Below are 21,601 nucleotides of genomic sequence, written 5' to 3' on the forward strand. Positions count from 1 at the left end.
CTAGCAGAGAATTTAAGCTGAGAGTCTCTGGACATGGTGACTTCCCTGTGCTTATGGGACCTAAATTCTCACCAGCTCCTCACCGACATTATGACCAAATGCATCCTTTCTGGTGACTGGGAAGGGACAGAGGAGGCTGCATCTAGGTATCTGAGTCCTCTGTGATGCTGCTGCTGTGCTTCCTCTATGCACCCTTCTAAGTTAAGTCAGAGCGAGGTAAAACAGCAGTGTCCTGTGAGTTGATAACCAGAACCCAAAACTCACTTTTGTGGTCTTGTAACTGGCAAGTGCTTTGCCTGTAAAAATCATAATTTCCAGGTCTGGCTATCATTAAGCACACTTCGCCTTGCCTCCAAGAAAGACAACAGTTGGCTTTTACTGTCTTTGAGTCCTTGAAATGTTTCCTTTTATTCTATCTATCCCATCCTAGCAATGAGCAATAATTCTAGGCATCTTGTACTAGATTCCACACCATAGTCCTGTTGAACTGGGATTACTCCAGGGATTTACAGATTTAAAAAATGATCTGCTTGTTAAAAGGTAGCAGCAGCTTCAACCCAATGGTGGAAATCTAAGAGTTTCTCCTAGTGTGATTCATATATTATAGAATCAATGATCAAACATAAGCATATTTTAAAAATATTTTTTATTGATTTTAGAAAGGACTGGAGAGAAGGAGAGGTTGAGGGAGAGGGAGAGACATTGATTTGTTGTTCTACTTATTTATGCACTCATTGGTTGATGTTTGTATGTGCCCTGACTGGGGATGGATCCCACAACCTTGGCCTATTTGGATGATGCTCTGACCAACTGAGCTATCCAGCCAGGGCTTAAAACATAAGCATATTAGCTCTAAAGTAAACCAAAAAAAAAATGTGCTAACTAAAAGTAAGGCAGATTAGAAGCATCCATGGAGCCACAGTGGTGGCTTGTATACAAATGTGATTTTAAGACTAATTGCATAAAATTCTGGGCAATAACCTTCAATTATATAATGTCTTGTTTTTCAACTTCACATCTCAAAGAAAACATACACCTTAAAATTTATATAATAGCTGTTACTTATAAAAATATATCCAAACTTAACTTCCACAAAATACCATTTTATTTTAATTTAATTACCAGCTAGTAGGTCTGCCGATGCTGATGAACTAGAAGCAGCCTGAGGTGCAGGTTGGGGTTCAGAAGCACTAGTTCCAAATGCATCTACCCATTATCCATTATGCAGCAAAAAAGTAAAAGAGTGTAAATGGTAAGTACAGTGAGTAATTTAAGTGTTTTGCAGAAAAAGGCATACATATGGAGCTTTGTACGGTGAGCTAGTTGCCTATGGATATGTGAAATGACAGAGTGAATTGAATTATGCTCTGATAACTTTATTCTCTCAAGACAAAAGAGTGCTATAATAGTTAAGAATTAACGCCTTTGTAAGAGTAAGATAACTTTTTAAAGGATAAAACTTTTGGACTAAATCCTGTCATTTATCAAAATAAGATCAAAGTGTTAAGAATTTTGTCCAAAGGTAATAAAACTTTCTCATTTATAACTCTATTAAACTTAAATTTTTTAAACAATTCAAGCAGCAGCAACAGCCCTCTTATACTCTCATATATCAAGGTTTCATGTATATTTGCCACAATTTTTGAGCCTCTGAATGTCAGAAACTGTGACATCTTTGCACCCCTTGTGTACCCTACCCATCATGGCACACAGTATACTTAGTGTGGGTTTAACTTGCTAACGATAATATTTTAGCCAGTAGATACACACTTATGGATTTTCATGAAGAAATCACTTCTATCCTGCATTTTTTTCCTTGTACATTTACTGCTAACAGAAGACTTTAAATAAATCATCCAAAGGAGTAATTCAGGAGTTAATTCAGCACAGTTTCCTGCCTTTAAATAACATATACAGGAAGAGGAAAATACATTTAAATCAGTGAGATACCTTCCAATTCTTTGGAAGGATTTTAAAACATCAAACTCAACATAAGTAAACTCTACAAAATAATGTATGACATCTAGAGCTTATATGTTCAGTTTTGACCGGCTTGTTTGTTTTCAATTCTGAATTTAGTTCATTTTTATATTGCCTTTAAGAACTTAGAAATGTTGCTTTAGCCAACAGATCAGGATCACCAGGGAAGAACAGTAGAAAGAAATTCAAATGAGCTGATTCTACATAAGGATGAACAAAAAGTTAAAAACAATCATCTGGAGTTGTTAGGCCATGCACGGAAAATTATGAACTGATGGGGATGAAGATGATGCAAAGAAATGGCAAAGATCTTAAAAACTGGAGTTTACATTCAAGAGATGGAAATGACTTCACATGGTTAAAAAAAATGAAAGGGAGGATCTATAAACTATTATGAAGAAAAAATAAGACTGTTAAGTGTTGAAGGAGGAGAGATACGCACCCCCGAAAAGGTCTATCACACCTGAAGAATCCACCTTTGCTGGAGAGGCAGTGGTTGCAGGAGCCGGTGATGCAAATGTATCCACTGCAGTGAAGCACACAACAGGAAACATCGCACGTCACCCGAAGGAAAATGAAACCGTGAGCCTTGACAAATGGCTCCTTGAGATTTCACGTTTAACAGCAGGCGGTACAATGCAGACAGTCTTGACAGTTAAGGGAAAGCAAATGGATCTAAAAATACACACTTTCCCGAAGAAAATAAAATTTGACATCTTGAGGTCAGAGGTTTCAGTGTGAAAAAAAATAAGTTTTGTCTTTTCATTGCGTTACATTTGAAATATTAACCTTCCTCAGTTGGTGACGGGCCAAAGAACGAGATTTTAAAAAGTGATATTTTTTGATTAAGAGGACCCAAGACAAACTGCACGCTTTCATATTGCCCTCTCCACACGTGACCCCCACAGGACATCTGAAGGCTTGATGTGGGCAAAAGGACTCACCCGATAAGAGGTCAGCGGTGAGAGAGCTCTCAGGCACAGGAGAGGCCCCTTGTGGTGGAGAGGAGAAAGCATCTTCCGAAAGGGAAAGAAACCAAAACCAAGCAGAAGTAAGTAGAAAGCTGAAATCAAAGCCAAACATCTAACAAATGCATTCACACAGGCGAGTACAAAGAGCTTAGTCACCAACACGTTTGGGAAAACTAACGCAAGAGAGGGGTGGGTGGCTTTGGCTTTACCTGTACCGAACAGGTCTATGCTAGGAGCAGCATCCGGCTTGGGCGCTGCAGCGACTTCAGGAGCAGACTCAAATAAATCTAAGACCAAGAACACACATGCCTTTACTCAGCTGGATGCCTGAAACAGCATCACTTTCCAGGTCTGACTTAGTCGTCTGGGGAATTCTGACAAAAGCAGCACATGGTTTCGAGAGAACCATTCCGTTACCAAGTGTGCATGCAGTGATAGCTGTGGATGCAGTATATCGCAAGTACCAGCATTCACTCCACCAGATGTAATGAGTTCAATGACAAGAACACAAAATTACCACCAAAGATATCTAGAGCAGGAGGAGCGGTGGTGGTGGTGGTGGTGGCGGAGGTGGCGGCGGCGGCGGCGGCGGTGGTAGCAGCGGTGGTAGCAGCGGTGGCCGCTGCAATGGCGGGAGCAGGAGAAGGAGCAGTGGCAGGAACCGGAGGGGCTGTGCTAGCTGTAGGGGTAACTACAGGAACGCTGGTCTCGGGTGGCTTCATTGCAAAGAGGTCCAGCTCGGGTGCAGCCTCTGCACTACCTTCGGATGGGGCAAAGGGGTCTTTTGGAAAGGAAAGTGGAGACACATACAGCATCAGTTACGGAAAGAGACGAGAGGCTGGCATCATAACTATGGCAAGAGACACCTGGCGTGGATATTTACCCACTAGCTAGGCATTCATTAGGCTGCTTGGACTAAACTACTGCCCTATTAGCAGGGGTCAGTGATTAGGATGTTTTTCTAAAGAAAAAAAAAAAAGAAAATTTAGCAGTTACCGCAAGAAACCGAAACACATCAAGGTACTTGTAAGATTAGCCTACAGTCTAGCGTCAGAGATTGTTATTCTTCAAATCCTTACGTAATCCAATAGCTTTGAAAACACATTAAAACATGCCTATATATTTGAACTCTGTGTTACAGAAGAGTCGCAATATAGCATTAGAGAATAAAAAAACATTAAGAGGGCATACTTGCACTGATAAAAATTGTCAATCTTGAGAAATTGTCAATTTTGATAAGTATGCACTTCGTTGTCTTAATGTTTTAAGTGCCGGCATTATTTCGTCAGCTACGATGAATGACACTTTTTACTCAGAAGAAAGTAAAATTAGAAACACATATGGCCCCATCTAACTACGGCAGTTTCACATTAGGACAGAAAAACAACAGACGGGCTCGTGACTTGAAACCCACCATTTCCTGAACATGCATCAAGTGCCGCGGCTACAGGGGTTGGGGTGGCTGCGGCGGCGGCCCCTTCGGATGCTGCAGGGGCCTCCCCGGGAGAAGCTGCAAAGGCATCTTGGGTGCAGTTTTTAAAACAGCAGAAATTAAAGGAATAAAAAGAGAAGAAATATAGTAAAAGAACCACGTTAAATTGCGAAGAAGGCTCCCTTATACAACATGAATTTCTTAAAACGCATTTTTACAGCCCATGCACTGTTGGTGGTCACAAAACAACTCTTTGCGCCCCTTCATGTTAGTTACATGCAAGTGGTATAGTGTCGATACTGTGAGGCCTATTAGGACCCAAAAGGCAACAGGATTCTCATTGTATAAGGGCTCTGAGAAGCATGTTTTATGTATCACTAGAAATTAATGGATGTGAAAATTAAAACAAAAATAACTTTATTATGTAATTTAAGACATTAAACGTTGATGTCCAGGTGCTACTTATTCACCACATCACTGTGAGGTCTTTAGTGGTTTCTAGCAACATGGATGTCTTCTTTAATGCCAATAAATTGAAATATACAACGGTAATGTAAAACAGTTCTAGTTTAAAATTTTTTTTATAGTCTAGTGCAGGAGAAATTATATTGTTAATACAAAAGGTTTACAAAGTATTCATAAAAGGTAGGTCATCATAACCCTTGAAAAGCATTTTCAGGTACAACCAAGGACTGGTTTTAAAGAAATAAAGAGATAATAAAATTAGGGGAAGACACCATAATGCCTTTATTTTTACTTAAATGTATTGTTGTTTTCAAATATTGTATTGCTCTAGTTATTTGGAAAATAATCTACTTTCACTAGATTAAAATATAGTTTCATGTTTTAAGAATATGTGTTCTTCTATTTGGAGTTAGAAAAATCCATTAAAATACAGGCAGACCCAGCTTATAAATGCCCAATTTATAAAATGTTGATGGTTCCCAATATGTGTTGCTTTTTTCCCTCCCCCCCAACAGATGATGTTAATTATAGAAAAAAAAAATCCTGGGGTTTTTGAAGAGTGTCTATGGTTCCAAAGTGCAAAGGAATGAACCATCATCAGTTGCCTAGAATAAACTGCTGGGAAGTGGGCACCAACACCCACGTCGAACCTGTGTCTTACAGGCTAGCCTTCCCATCTTAAAACACTGCCCTCCCCGTCTACCAGAGTTCCCCAGAACACTGCTTCTGGCCACGAAAAGGGGTTTGTCAGTTACACGTGGGAAACACTGCACAGTATACCCCCTTCCTCAGAGATTTGTGTAGTGTATTAGGCTATAGGAAATCCTACAGTCAAGGCCCTGTTTCTCTGTTTATCCCAGCACGTTCCAAAATGACCTGACTGCGAAACACATTAGCCATCTCTTGAGGCTCAGCATGAAATTAAGTACTCTAATGAACATTAAATTAGAGACTCACTTGGCTTAAGAGGTCCTTTACAAAAACACAAATATCCCTAGAAGGGACAACGGGACAATCAGTTATTCACATCTTCTAGATTTTTGGGATCTGATTGCTTCACTCAGCTACACTGAGGTCAATGAGGGAGAGGCCATGTAATAATAATGGAGTATGAAAACTACATGAGGAGATAGGGCACACCTCCTTCTCCAGGTGCCATGGTAAGGATACTATAATAGAGAACTTACAGCAACATGAAACCCTAAGGTGGGGTGGAAGAGCCTAAGAAAAGTCTAAGAGGACATTGGAAGGGCTGAAAACATTTTGTCATGAGTCAGGGCTATTTTCTTTTTTCTTTTTTTTCCTATAAAACTTGGAACTCGGGCTAATAAAGTGGGAATAGTAGAAACCATAATAGCAGTCACTATTCAGTGATATTTATGTGCCAGTCACTGTGTAAATATTTCATGTGCATCATTAAATTTAATTCCTACGTATCTTGTGATATAGGTTCTATGATCTCCACTTTGTAGGTAAGAGAATGGAAGTTTGGAGGCTCAGTGACTGGACGAAGGTCACACAGCCAGCAAATGACAGAGTCAGGATTTATCCATGAACTCTCTGACTGAGGTGTGTGTCTAACCACTAGGCAACACTGCTATGAGCTATGCTGCATCCCACTATATACAATTTCCTCCTGTAAAATGGAATAAATAGCAGTTATATCAGTGTGAGGGGCCAAATAAATATCCACTGTGGACTTGCTGGCCTCTTTAATGATCACTTATGTGTAAGTAGGTGAAACCCACATTGATAGCTCTATCCACAGGACAGTAATGTTTTTTTGGTTGGTTTTCCTGTCAGCAAGACATTTCCTTTTAATGCTTCTCCTATTTGGTAAAACTTAATATTATAAATTTAACTCACTTACTCCCATCAAAACTTCCCTTAAAGACAGAAAGAAGCCCAGCCACTCCAGCCCTGGCTGTTCAGTCTTCCCAGCCCAGGAGAGGGAGATACGATGAGGAAGACTGCCCAGCCACTGTCTGACGGTAGCCACAAAGGAAACCTGGGCAAGAACTGTCCGCTGAGCCCAGTCAGCCCCAGCACTGTGAGAGATAATAACATTTCAACATCGTTTGTTTTCTTAAACTTCTTTTAATGCCTAGCTCTCTTTCATTATCAATGGCAACATTATTCTTCCAGTATTGAAAACTAAAGCGATTTCCAATGCAGTTCGCTCTCCCATGTTACCGTTTATGTCTAATTCTGCCAAGCCTTACCCAGCATGCTCCTCTCCTCAGCTGTAGCTAGTCTTTTTTCTTCTAGCAATCTAGGAAGCATTTTCTCTCAAGCTTTTTGTAACTACCTTCCTACATATGTCTAACAGCTGTTGTTTTCCCCATCCTGAACTACTCTCCCCATCTTCTCTCGCCACATAAGCCATCTTTAAATCACATGATCCTTCTCAACAGCCCTAGAGTCACCATTCCAGTTACTCTCAGCTCCTAAAGCCAGCTTGTTAACCAACACGCACCAAATCAAGGCAGCCTGTGTGATAAGTTCCTTGGGTTTCAAGTCACCTCACAGACTCACCAAGCCTCATGAAGGCTTGTTCATAACTTGATACAGGTGATTGACAGGGTACCCTGGTGCTTGTGCAGAGGAATTACCATCACTATGACGTTCTAGTGCTTAGGAAAACCATGTTATTACAAACTAATGTGGTGTTAGTGAGGTCTTCATTAAAAAAAAGTAGAATGTTTTTAAGAATGTTGTCTTTTAGTTTTATCAATATCTTTTAAGTTTTACTGAGATTTTTAAACAGAGCCTTCCAGTGCTATTATGCATGACCACAGAAAGAAGATTTTTATTTAAGTTTATTTTTTTAAAAAAGTAAAACATTTAGTAAAACTGTTTCTGAGAAACTTGTTTAATAACTTATACTGAGATGACTAAAATATTATGTGGGTATAATCTGAATGTTTAAAAATAATAGACATTTCCTACTTTTCAAATGAAATAAAATATATAGAAAATTTAATGCTTTAATATCTCATATCCAAGAAATTAAACAATTGGCCATTTTTTCAGAAGTTAAAATTCTTTAAGCTTATTTCTAAAGAAATCTACTTAATACTGCTATGCATGCTACATAAAATCTCAAAATGGCATGTTTTAAAGTTCTGTAAACCAAATAACTGGTGTCTAATATTCAAAAGTTCTACCACTTGCCCATTTTAGAGACACAAGATTTTTTTTAAAATGGTCAGATATTGTGGCCAGAGACTCTCATTTAAGTTTTTATTTAAAATCCCATCTCTAAATGATTCCTTATGAATCAATGAAGAATATAAAATAAATTAAGGAATATCACTGAAAACTGAAAAAGAGTGACACACATAGACTCCTGACACATAAAGCATAGAGATTTTATAGCTGTGAGAGGCCAGTTTTATTAACTATACAGGTCAGTAAAAATAACTGATGAGATTTGCAGATGTACGCACCTGTACTCAACCTCTAGCGAGGTGACTAGAAAGAATAAAGGTGAAATCAAGGGAGAGCCTCATTCTTTGGCATTAATTTAAATGATTTTCTGTATTACTAGTCATTTACTTATTTATTTGTTCGAGTCCTTTAAATTTGTATTTTAGGGTAGAAATAATGGCATTATAAAAGTGTTTTCAAACATACATATTTCTCTGCCTGACAAATGTAGTTAAAGCAGAAGAAATGACCAACACAAGCAGCATAATGACACAAAGATTATTTCAAAGAAATATCTTTAGCTCTATTATTCTAAAGAGCCATGAGAGAAGCAAGATGGAGTTGATTTCTTAGAGGCAATTAGCTCCTTACACATAGCCTGAAAAACAAAAATCTAAAACGCTAAAGGCACTAAATGCTTAAGCATTAAATTGTTCTCCATCCTGTCACTATTCTCCTCGAAGTTTTTCTGTTAACATGAGCCTGTGAGAAACTGCCATACCCAACATCAATGATAGGGGCAGGGAAAGGGGGGGCGTGAAAAGTTTATTTTATATGTGTAAACTAACACAAATTTTTGGTCTCCAAATTTATACAGGCATAACTGAAAAACGTTCTCTAGTGGATGATACTCCTTTTAAAAAACAGGTTTCTCCTGTAGGAATGGGAGTGCAAATTCCTTTCCTGAAACAGTGACAATGATGCTGTCTCCTGGAGTGCTCCTTGTCTTAGACAATGTTGGCAAACCTCAGAGACCGGGGTCTGGCATGTAGAACAATGGTATGTGACAGCGTGTCAGAGTAAGTGCCCAGGGGAGGATCTGAATACACCGGAGCCTGCCAAAAGTTTTCTGCCTTCCCCATCATTTGCTTCCTCCAATGTCTTTACCATATTCTCAAAATGCCCTGGGAAAGATGTTATATTATAATGAAGAAACACAAAACTATGATGAATATAACACTATTTGACTTGTGCATTTGATAGGAGCACCTTTCCAGGTCTGAACATTAGCACCACGCAGATGGGAATACGTAAACAAACTGGCTTCAGATGGCTCACCTGGTCCAGGCAGATGATCCTGGCAGAGTCTAGGATATATGACCCACGCCCATAGCTCTAAATCAACTCTGTGTCAGAATTTACATTTGCATATTTTCAATCCTTTCAAAGTCTCACCTAAACCTGTTTTTAATCTATGTCAAGAGCTCATTCAAATGATCTCTCAAAGTCCCAGAGCCAAAGATGGTCCAAGTTTCTGCTTAGATAGAATACGCTTAAAGTTGCAAAACTGGGCATATCCCCAAACTCTCTTCAGAGTCCTCCAAATCTAAACTCTCTTAGATGATTTTTTTGGTCCTAAATCTTAAGAAATAACTTAGGCCAGGATTTCCCCTCCCATATTCCCCCAATTTTTTTTTTTTTCCCCCTGCTAGTGTGAATCTGGCTTAAAGACAAAATTAAAAGTATTAGGTCTGGTACCACTTTTGCATAGATACTGCAGGGCGGAAACACATATGGGACAAGAGTTCTAGTGGTAATTTCCACTTTGAGAAACGGAAAGTCAACCTCTGCTCTAAAACCACTGAAATTAAATGAAGATAAAGTTGGTAAATTTAGCTAAGATAAACAGACATGAATAAACATTAAAAAAATATTTAAGCACTCTGACATGCTGTTGAATAATGTGCGGACTTTTACACCTCAGCAATCCTGGAAAGAAACTGAAGGAACAGTGATGTGACTAACTAACCTCCGAAGAGATCCACTTCAGCAGTGACAGCAGTAACGGTTGTAGTAGTTGAGGCAGAAGCTGAAGCCGTTGCAATTTCAGCAGCGGTAGTAGGAGGGGTGGGTTCTGATGCAAATGGATCTGAAATCTGAGCTTCAGAGGGAGCAGAGGAAAGGGTAGCCAGAGAGTCTACGTTGCACCAGAGATGGAGAACAGATGGAAGAGAAGAAAAGGAGAGGACGAAAAATACACCAGGTTCCAAAAGATCAAAATGAAGGCAGTTAGCAAGATCCAGAAGTCTCTCAAAACAGAAGTTTAAAATAAAGCTTTACTCACCCTCTCCCAAAAGGTCTATCGATGTCCGTTATGTGTCAGCATATGAAGAAATAAGAGATAAAGCTGAAATATTCAACCACACCAGTGTCCAAGCAGGGTGAGGCACTAACTGAAGAAACTCTAGCTTTCTGGACCATTTGTAATAAAAAACATAAATGGACAGTCAGCCCTCTGTATCTGTACATTCTACATCCTTGGTTCAACCAACCGTGAATCCAAAATATTTTGGGGGAAAATGTTACATTGTGCTGATGTGTACTATGTCGTTTCACCTACGATCGTTACATCTCTACCATCTCTACTGAACATGTACAGACGTTTTTCTTGTCGTTATTCCCTAAACGATATAGTAAACAAGAATTTACATAGCATTTACATTACATTAGGGATTATTACTAATCTAGAGGTGGCTTAAAGAGGATGTGTGTTATATGAAAATACTCGCCAATTTATATAAAGGTCTTGAGCATCTGCAGATTTTGGTATCCGAGGGGGTCCTGTAACCAAAGCCTTGTGGATACTGAGAGATGACTCTATTACCTGTTATCATTATGGAACTTTTGAGCTGGAGGGGTACTTTAGTGAACTTCTAGATCAAGTTTCCAACTTCATAGATGGAAAAACTGAGAGCAAGGGAGGTCAAGACACTTACCTAAGTCATGTCTAAACAATTTTGAAAAACTCAATTTATTTTTTACCAGATTTACCATTTCATCTACTTTGATTGATTTCCATATACTATAAATGCCCATTCTGATGAAATGATAGCTAACAGAACTTTACTGATCTTCTTTATTTGATCGTAGGTGAAACTACTAAAGTCTGGAATACCAGAGAATAAATTGGCGCTTTATAAAAGCTGTAGTTTGATTGTAGAATGTATAAAACAGTCAAATAAATAAATGAAAGTTTAGGGGTTAGAAAAAGAAATGCCAACCTAAACCTTTTTCTGCTCATAGGTTTCATATTATCAGATATTTTTCAATTCAATATAATCTTTATGTGTATAAACCTTAGGTTAAAATACAGCATTTCATTGGGAGGTTTGGCCTTTCTGTGTTCAACAGTGGGATTGTAGTTGGCATCCTGAATAAGAAGCCAAAAGGAGTTATTCTTTACTATACTATGACTCCATGCCAAACACTGGATTGTTCAATGGCATTTTTCTATTCTCAGTCACATGAAACACTTCATATTTAAATTCATGAATGTCCCTATAAATTTACTTTAATGATAAAAATTCTTTTTTATCAGAATTCATTAAAAAGGTTTTTCCCCCAGAGCTTTAAAAACAACATAAGAACTTGTAACCCCAAAGTTCTAGAGGATATTTAAAAAACTGAGAAACATAAATTTGACATTAAAATAATCACATTCATTTAACGACGCATTTTGCAAACCCAATGAATATTATGTAAAGTACTCTACAGATACACTGAGATAATCAGACTCTTCCTAACCAAATCCCATATATTTCATAACAATTTTAGAAAATTATAGCACGTGGAGTTGACATTAGAAACCCTCTTAAAATTTTAGAATGTATACTTAATAAATAGCATGCAAAAAGGACCTACACTGAGTCGCCAGATTATTATGACTGGCCAGATTATTATGACCACCCCATCAGTACAATGAAGTGAATTAGTTATACAAATAATAATAATAATAATAATAATAATAATAAAACCTTGAGAGTATTTGCTTAGGAAAATATTCAGTATTTTTGGAAGTGTCAATGAAGTACTGATGGGGTGGTCATAATAATCTAGCCACTCAGTGTATGTTGGATTGGGGCTAGAGTATATTCTGCTGTGAGGTGGCCAGGTCCACATCCCAAGAAACAGAAGTTTCTTCTAATAATTTCTTATACCAACAGTACCTGGCCCAATACAAGTGTTACTCCACAGTCACACTTCCTAAAAATATTTTAGGATGACCAAAGTGGGTCATCAGAAGCCAGATAGACTTGGCTTCTCTCTTTTCCTGGCATTGGTGGGACTCTCCCTCACCCTGCCCTTATCAACATGGATATTTCAAGCTTCAATGAGACTTAGCAGAAGAATGAAGAGCCACGTGACAGCACAGTTTCCAGACCTATGATGGGTGTGAGCAACTGATTTCATACATTTGTTAAGAAGGAGAAGACTTATTCAGCTGGAGGAAGATGATGAAACTTCCAGCACTGATAAAATGGAAGATGAAAAGTAAAATTTTCTAAGAAAATGTATGAGGTAATTAAGCATATTGTTGAATAATTGGTGATGAAATTTTTTTCCATTCCTGGAAACCACAGGTTTTAGTCTCCAAACTCTTAATTTTCTAGATAAAATAAAATTTATGGTACTTATATCTTGTTTTATGCAAAATTTTCTCTCCTATAAAAGGAAGTCTCTGTTTTAGGATAATAGGAACAGTTTTAAAGATTCTCAAAACTACTACTAGTTGTAAAAAATTTATCTATCCAAAAAAGCTACAATAGCAGAGAAATCTATACTCTGCAGTGAGCTGTAGCTAAACTTTTAGGTTATAATAAAGATTAAATGTGGTCATATATTTAAGTGCTTACCCATATCTGTTACAAAAAATGCTTGGTAATGATAGCTATAGCTAACATTTAGGTTAAATTATAATTTTCATTAATGACTTGTGAATGTCAAAGCTTATAATTTTCTGTGTGTGTACATCTGTCTAAATGTATGTGTATGAAAATAGCCTAAAGATATGCTCCCCAGATTTAATTAACAAGAAAATGGTAATATGGGTCATAAAAACTGCTTCTACCATAGCTAATATTCCATATGGAAATCATTAAAGTCATATGATCACATAATACTGATAAGCTTTCAAATACATGTTGATAATTTTTATTAGGTCCATTAATTCAAATTCAAACCCTAGCAGTAATTCCATGTTTCTCAAAAAAAGCAGAAATCTACTTCAAGCATTTATAATCTATACTAATAAAAGGGTAATATGCTAATTAGGGTGGATGTCTTCCGGAAGTCCATCTGGACAAAGCTACAGTGGCTGCGAGGCCCGGGGCTCAGGCAGCCATCAGTAGGACATCCCCTGAGGGCTCCCAGACTGTGAGAGGGTGTAGGCCGGGCTGAGGGACGCCCCCTCCAGTGCATGAATTTTCATGTACTGGGCCTCTAGTAAGAAATAATCTGTTTCCCCACTTCTAAGATACACAGAAATATAACATACATAACTCACTTGTTTGTGCTGAGAGATGAATTTATTACAAGAAAAAAACACTCTCCCTATTATGGAGCCAAAAGTAGGAGTTTAAAAAATGCTCTGCATTCTTTCCAGTGAAATATGTTCATTATTAGCCCACAGGATGCCAAATCCTATAAGCATTATTTAAATTAAATTTACCAAAATACGAATTTGCTAAAATTTGGTTGCTTTACACCAACAGGAAAAAAAATAATATTCCCTAAATGGCAATACAGTGGGGCCTTGACTTACGAGTTTAATTCGTTCCGAGACCGAGCTCATTAAGGAGCTCGTTATCTCAAATTACTCTATCAACTCAATGCAAAAAATCGGCCGAGAGACAGCTGGTATCTCAAAAAACTCGTTAGTCGGGACACTGGTAAGTCAAGGCCCCACTGTACTTATAAAGACCTGAAGTAGTGATGGTCGTTGGAAAATGAAATCCTCTTACTGTGTTATGGTCAGATAAGAATATACAAATAGGTCTAAATAGTTTTTTAAAGTTTGTATTTTACTGTCTAGTTAAACAAAATTAAAATGTGCTTCAATAGTAGAATCAGCCTAATCTTATCAAACAAGATTGAGAAAGTGATTTTTTTTTTAGTCACATAAGCCAAAATGTATTTGTTACAATATATAGCATTATCTTCAAACATCACTGGGTATCTATAGAATGAATGCAAACTGAAGGTGGGTGACTATGATTTCTCAACTTCATATTACACTACTTCAATTTCTTAAGGCTTATAATTTTTATTATTTTGCTTAGGAAATTTATTTATTAGCATTTTTCTCCCCAGCTGACTTTTCCACTGAAGCTGTAAGTATTTTGTTGAGACAGAAGACTTATGCTGTCTAACCATCAAAAAGTGACCAGCAGGCCCTAAGTCAAGGCTTCCGCTCACCTAGAAAGTGCTCTGCATTAATTATTGAAAAGTGCTCCCTCGGGGCCAGCAGCTTACAAAAAACAGCTTTCTCTCAAGGATGAGCAAGGCTCACAGCTTCGCTGGCAGAAAGCAGGCAAGATATCAGCCCCACTCCGGAGTCTAACACAACCTGCATGTCCAGGTCAGCCAGCCCAGGTTGAAACCACATGACTAGACCTACTGATACCTCAGTGTTTGTCACCAAGAGTTATTATTTCTAACAAGTAAAGACTGAAATGTGTTGTAATAAAATTGGTTATTATAAATTATTCTCCACAATATTATGGGTCTTAGCAAAAACTCCTTGGAGGTGAATATGAATTAAAATGTCATATTGAAATGGAAAAAGATTTCACCTACGTTTTTCGTGTGTGTGTGTGTGTGTGTGTGTGTGTGTTTTATTTTATTTTATTTTTTTTAACTTTTGGCACCCAAATAATTTTTTAGAGTGTCAATGTAAGAAATGTCCAAACTTGTAAAGAATTTTATAAGAGCTTGTTTGAGTTTATTTGAGCTACCTGATACATGCCAAGAAGTAAGATCTCAAATGCTCCCAAGCCTGGTAGCTTTGTAGTTCTCTTTATACATTTGGAATTAAGAAGGGGACATAAGGAAGATACGTGAAGGCAGGGAAATCGAAATGATTGTATTATAGGATAGTTAACAAGATTATGTGCTCCCTTGAGAGTGGTTATGCCTCTAAAAAAGAGGATTAATCTGGCATTTCAAAGGTGTGGTAAACTACATGCGCAAGAACAATGGAAAGGGCTGACTTAAAGCAAAGGTACACCTTTCACCAAAGAAGACATAGGCCTGGAGCATGGCTCCTCTCCATGAACCCCCAGTTAGGAGTTTACGAATCACCTATGCTGTTATTTTGGGTCACTGATTTATTACAGAGCCTCTCCCTCTCTGGTGTGCCAGGTTCCTGGCTCTCCTGTTGCAGGAGGTGCACTACCCTGTGCCCACACAGTGGACGAACAGACTTCAATTAGCCTGAATGCTGAACTGGACCTGGCTGCAACATGGAACAGAAGATCTTGACACTGGCCCTCCTTTGGGCTCTACTGGACCCCCAGCTGCTCCTCTTTCAGGACTGGGTTAAGGGGCATGGGGCTTTGCAACCTGAGAAATGTAACTCCATCTAAATAAAGCCTTTTTTACCATATCTTGTTGTCCCGTGCAAATCTTAGAAAATTCATTTTCTAAAGATCTTGCAAGAATCCCGCTCCTGCGAGAAATTGAGAAGTTTGATTCTCCAGTGACAAAGCTATCCCAGATTGTAACTGCATTTAAGTCAAATACAATGTGAATAAAATCAATTCCCGTAAGGAATCCATGAAGGAAGGCTCTCCCTGAGAAAACCAAATTAGAAATGCTGTCCTTGCATAATCTCATAAATTTTCAGGAATACCCACACTTCTAAAGTCTGAATCTCTAGAAAACAAGACTAAATGTAATTAGAATTTTAGAACAACAAAGGAAAGTACTGCCTTTGTTCTAACTTTTAAAATAAAAACTATATGACTATTTGAACATTTTAACTGTATTGTGGGTACTTTTCCTCTCTCTCTCTCTCTCAACATATATTTCTATCAATAGATGCCATTTTGAACATTTTCTCTCCAAGTTTCTAGCACCATTTGGACCCTCAGAAGGTAAGCATAAGAGTTATAGCCTGAGTAAAAGCAACTAAATAGAGAGATGGCGTGACTGTCTGGTTTCACTTACCTCCCCATGCAGTGGCTCCTCCAGAAGGTGGTGCTGGTGCTGGTGCCGCGGCTGCTGCCGCCCCTCCAGAGGAAAAGTCTGGCTGGAGGTCCAGGAGATCGCTCGACGGTTTAGAAGTGCTGAATGGAAAATATAATTTTAAAGTCAGACTTTGAAATTGTATAATATAAAGGTGTTTTAATAAAGTCAGACTTTGAAATTTCATAATGTAAAGGTATTTATAATGTAAAGGTATCTTCTAAAAACCTCATAGATTTTGTATATTTTAAATCAAATAAAAGAATAATATTTTGGAAAGTATAGCGTATGTTCTTCTACACCAAGGGTTGGCAAATGAGATTTGTAAAGGGCTAGATGCTAAGTATTTCAAGCTTGTGGGCTAGATGATCTCTATCGCAGCTTGACTCTGCCACTGTAAAAGTGAAATAAGACTTAGATGACACATGAACAAGTAAGTGTGCCTTTGTTCCAGTAAAACTTTATTTACAAAAAAACAGTCAGCGGGATAGATTTGACTCCTGGGGCCATAGTTTGCCAACTCTTGCTCTATAGACAACAACAAAGTTAAATCATATTTCAAGCTATGAGTCACTTACCAGATCACAGAGCAGAAATTAAAAGGGAAAACATAAATGCCTCAAAGTAAGGTGGAATTTTCTTAATCATGTTATGAAATGCTAGTTATAAGGACTGTGACAAAAGGAAACATCATCCAAATATTAAAGGTATTAGGGTAAGAGGATTATGAGTACTTTTTTTTTCTTTTCTCTATTTTCAATTTTTTTTTAATGAAAAAAATTCTTGTCTTGAGAAGAATACTTTATTTATAAACCAAAGATAGTAAAATGAATAATTACTAATGTACCTTGTTTTCTAAATAAAACCACAACGTATCAGTTTTGGCTATAAAGAGGACTCACCTGCAAATACTTATATTTTTTTAATTTTCATTCATTGAGGCTGTGATTTTCAAAGCTCCTCCATTTGTAGAAGTTCTAAGAAGGAATCTAGAGCTTTGCTATTCAAAGTATAGACCCTGAACTAGATCCTTGTTAAAAATGCAACATCTCAGGCTTACCCCATTATCTCCTACATGAGAAACGTTATTTTAACATGCCCCTGAGTGTTTCACAAGTGACTCATAGCTTGACATATGATTTAACTTTGTTGTTGTCTATAGAGCAAGAGTTGGGAAACTGTGGCACCAGGAGTCAAATCTATCCTGCTGACTGTTTTTTGTAAATAAAGTTTTACTGGAACAAAGGCACAGAGCAGTGGCCTAGCCCTAACCGGTCTGGCTCAGTGGACAGAACGTCGGCCTGCAGACTGAAAGGTCCCAGGTTTGATTCCAGTTAAGGGCATGTACCTCGGTTGTGGGCATATCCCCAGTAGGAGGTGTGCAGGAGGTAGCTGATCGATGTTTCTAACTCTCTTTCCCTCTCCCTTCCTCTCTGTAAAAAATCAATAAAATATATTTTTCAAAAAGAGCCTGAAGGTCACTAGACCAGGTACCAAGCCATCAGTGTCCCAGGCTCCCCATCCCCTCTTCATAAACAGCAATTACATCTTTATCTTTTTTACAGATTAGAATTCCAAGAAGAATGGATTCTGCTACTTAAAAAAGTATCTAAACCATTGAAATTTGCCTAGTTTTGATGTCCATTTAATAAATACAACAGGCCTAACTGCCAGAATAAGGAAAGTATATTTATTAATATTCATATCAGAGCTTTTATAAGAAGTAACTTATCTTAGTATAGAGGCAGAAAGGTCTTGGTTTTACCAAGTTGGAGATTATAAAAAGCCAAACGAAGCAATGGAGGGTAACATACATTATTAACGTGGGTGCACTACTTGTATTTATTGCTTAGTTCAAAATTTAAGTCTCTAAATATAGGGCATTCACAATCAGAGTCACAGAGAGTACAAAATGAGACCAGAATCCTCCTAAGGCAAAACAGCCAAACGAAGAGTTAACCTAAAGTTATTACTTGAGGAAGCCCCTGTGAGTTGGGGCTTCACTGTAGGCAGCCCTGAGATTTCACAGAATGTACAGTCACTTCTATTTTCCTCACCACTGTTCTGACATGTACGTGCTACTAAAGCTCATTAGAAACACCACAGTGGTCCCTTCCTAACACCGGAGTTTGAGTCCCTCAGATACACCAGCTAATTGATCTACAACTGCAAGCTTTTTAAAAAAGGCATTTTAGGACACCATTTAAATTTCCCACAAGAATAAACACTTTTTAGAAAACATTTTCTGTGTCAGCCAATTCCAGAAGAACTTGCAGTGTGTGCATGGTTTTTCTATTTCCTTTCCCAAATGTGGGGGCAGCAAGGTGATCTCCACAGCTCAGGTCCTTCTTATGCTTTTAGAAGTGCAGACCTCAGTAATTGTGTCAGGTATAAAATAACTTACTTTGTGTGCCTAAAAATAACCCCAGTAATACATGTTAGGATTAGCTTTCATTTTCTGAAATCATTTGGGTTCAGTACATAAAAAACCAACAACTCATCAAAATACTAATAAACATTCACTTGAATACTCGTTAACTCACCTGACAGGGACAGCTGCGGATGGAGTTGCAAATAAATCAACCGGTGGGGACGTGTCAATAGTTTTAGCTGGTGTAGAATTAGGAGACGTAACAGTTGTGGCTGGAGAAGACTGAAAGTGAAGATGCACAACACATTCTAGTCAAATCCGAATCTACAGGACAGGGAGCAGCAGCACTTCCACTTTGCAGACCCATGAACTACAGATCTATAGGAGGAAATACTCCTGTCACTGATAACACTAATCCTGTCCTTAAACATGCTATAAAAGAGATAGGGAGGTAAGGGAATAATTAAATTTATTCAAGTAGACTATCTAAAAAGCATCCTTGTGGCCCTGGCTGGTGTTTCTCAGTGGTTAGAGGGTGTCGGCCCTCACACCAAAAGGTTGCAGGTTCAATTCCCTAGTCTGGGCACGTGCAGGAGGCAACTAATCAATGTCTCTCACATCAGTGTTTCTCTGTTTCTTTTTCTCTTCCTCTCCCTTCCTCCCTCTCTCCCACTCTCTCTAAAAATCAATGGAAAAAATATCCTCGGGTAAGGATTAACCAAAATAGAAAAGAAAAAATAAAACAAAGGCACACTGTGGAAAGATTCCCAACTACAATTGGTTTCTTTACCATTAAAACACACATACTATCATGTGCCTTACCTGACTCACAGGCCTGTGATTTAGAGTATGTGAAAGTGCTTTTCAACTAATAAAATGTTACAGATACATTTGTTCTCAGCTGTAATATAAATATATGAAAATTTCTTCTACTTAAAAAATGTAGTCCAAATAAAGGACTAAGTTCACATTGTGATATTACACTGGACTTAGAAAATATACAGGAGAATACATGAAAACTTACCTTACCTTTTCTCAAAAATTTAAAAATAAAATTATACTTGATCCAGCAATTCCTTTTCTGCATATATACCCGAAAGAATTAAAAGCAGGGACTCGAACGGATATTTATACACTCATGATCATAGCAGCATTATTTAAAATAGCCAAAAGGTGGAAGCAACACAGTGTTCATTGATAGAAGAATAAATGAACAAAATGTGGTATATTCATACAATGAAGTAGTATACAGTCTTGAAAAGGAAGGAAATTCTGACATGCTACAACATGGATTAACCTTGAAGATATTATGCTAAGAAAAATAAGCCAGTCTCAAAATGATAGTTACTGGATGATTCTACTTATATGGGGTACCTGGAATACTCAAAATCAAAGTAAAATAGTGGCTACCAGAGACTTGGAATAGGGGAAGTGGAGAGTTAATTTTTCAAGGGTACAGAGTTCCTGTTTTAGAAGATAAAAAAGTTATGAAATGGATGGTAGCAATGTTGCTAAATAATGTGAATGTAATCCACTAAATAGCACCTCGAAAGTGGTTAAAATTGTTAAAACAAAACACAACAAAAAATAAACTTACCTTACTTAATGGAGAGGGAGCACCAGATCTAAAAGGCAACCAAAAAATTAAAACTGAATATACATGTAGAAGCATTTAAATTTGATACTATCACTTGGTCAAACACTAACTTCTTTATATACAATTTTTTTTTTTTTTAGTAATGGACACACTATTTAATACTTTCTATCTTTTACTCAGTTATGGCATCCTCTTCTAATGTTTCCCACCCACTAAATATCTAGTATTAGAAATTCTTAAATTAAAATTCCCCCCCTATAGCTCTAGCAATTCAATTCTTCAAGTTGATCATTATTGCCCATGTCCATCAAAAATAAGCTGTCTGAATTGGAATTTAAATTTTTTTCTAAGACTTAGGAAAAATATGTTTTATAGAATTAAAAAAGCTTCTGATTTATTATTTCAAAAGTTAGAAAACTCATTAAGATTAAAGTATACTGTGATTAATCATAATTGTGATGCGTAAAAGGAACACTGGAATAAAATAAAAATCCCTATGGGCCCTGTGCCTGAAATATGTCCCCACTTCCTTAAGTTGTTGTTTTTTTTTATGGCTATAATGAGATCTATAAAAAATATTCCTATTGTCCTATTAGAACTAGAGGAAGCTTGAAAATGAACAGTAATCTCAATGCTTATTTCTAAGGCAGTGAAGAAAAATGAGGAAGAAGTAATTTTTCTGTTAGATTACGAATAGCAGTGACTACTGTACATCACTTCCACAAAGCGCTTCAGAAACAGCGGCTTAAACAGCTTACATTTCACCAACCTGAGTTGGTGGAAAATAACAATGAAACAAAAGGAACAAATACACATTGCAATAAGAAGCCTTCTGTCAGGGTCTTCTAGGATGTCAGGGATGTCTTACTACTTATCTACAGAGAAAATATCACATATAGCAGTAGCAGAAAAAAATTAGTAGAGAGTTAGTAACTGAATTTTATACACTATCATGAATTTTTGTCATTGGATGTAGCAAAATAAATCTAGTAATAGTATATGCCTGATTAATACCTTTTATGTTCAACTTCATTTGCAAATATATGCCTGCCATTTTCTATTTAAATTTAGTTTTTACTTAAAATTAATATAATGTAAAGAAAGGACACATATAAATTTCTACTATATTATAAAGGTAGAAGTATAAAGGTAACATTTAATTTGGTTATGTGTAGTTTGGCTAAATATAATCTTAAGAATGACATATCCTATAAAGAACATGAAATGCATTTATCTATATTGCTTCTTTCAAAGGGCCTACTAAAACAAGTGAATCACAGTGCTCTCTGTATCTATAAAAAGCTACTTAGGCACCAAAAATCTTGTATAGCAGGAGTTCAAAAATTCCCTAATGAGTTTTTGACTAATAATTTCTCCACTCCCACCATTTT

At 37.3% G+C, this 21,601-nt stretch overlaps 1 protein-coding gene across 2 annotated transcripts in view; it reads right to left on the minus strand.

Annotated features, from left to right (window-relative positions):
* The window catches only part of SNAP91 (synaptosome associated protein 91), a 126,353-nt gene that overhangs the window by 28,581 nt on the left and 76,171 nt on the right, over positions 1–21,601 (minus strand). Inside the window, exons 11-21 of one of the 2 annotated variants that reach the window (XM_081094404.1) lie at positions 20,211–20,238; positions 18,786–18,895; positions 16,225–16,343; positions 10,343–10,357; positions 10,028–10,195; positions 4,366–4,473; positions 3,469–3,732; positions 3,161–3,238; positions 2,925–2,996; positions 2,423–2,506; positions 1,123–1,206 (exon numbers count right to left, since the gene is read on the minus strand). In XM_081094404.1, the coding sequence (XP_080950530.1) occupies positions 1,123–1,206; positions 2,423–2,506; positions 2,925–2,996; positions 3,161–3,238; positions 3,469–3,732; positions 4,366–4,473; positions 10,028–10,195; positions 10,343–10,357; positions 16,225–16,343; positions 18,786–18,895; positions 20,211–20,238 (1,130 nt within the window). Of the gene's footprint in view, positions 1–1,122; positions 1,207–2,422; positions 2,507–2,924; positions 2,997–3,160; positions 3,239–3,468; positions 3,733–4,365; positions 4,474–10,027; positions 10,196–10,342; positions 10,358–16,220; positions 16,344–18,785; positions 18,896–20,210; positions 20,239–21,601 lie in introns of both variants that reach the window. The other variant, XR_013996172.1, reaches the window with a different exon arrangement.

This window comes from Myotis nattereri, assembly GCF_964212035.1.
Source record: "Myotis nattereri genome assembly, chromosome: 6".
NCBI lineage: Eukaryota > Metazoa > Chordata > Mammalia > Chiroptera > Vespertilionidae > Myotis > Myotis nattereri.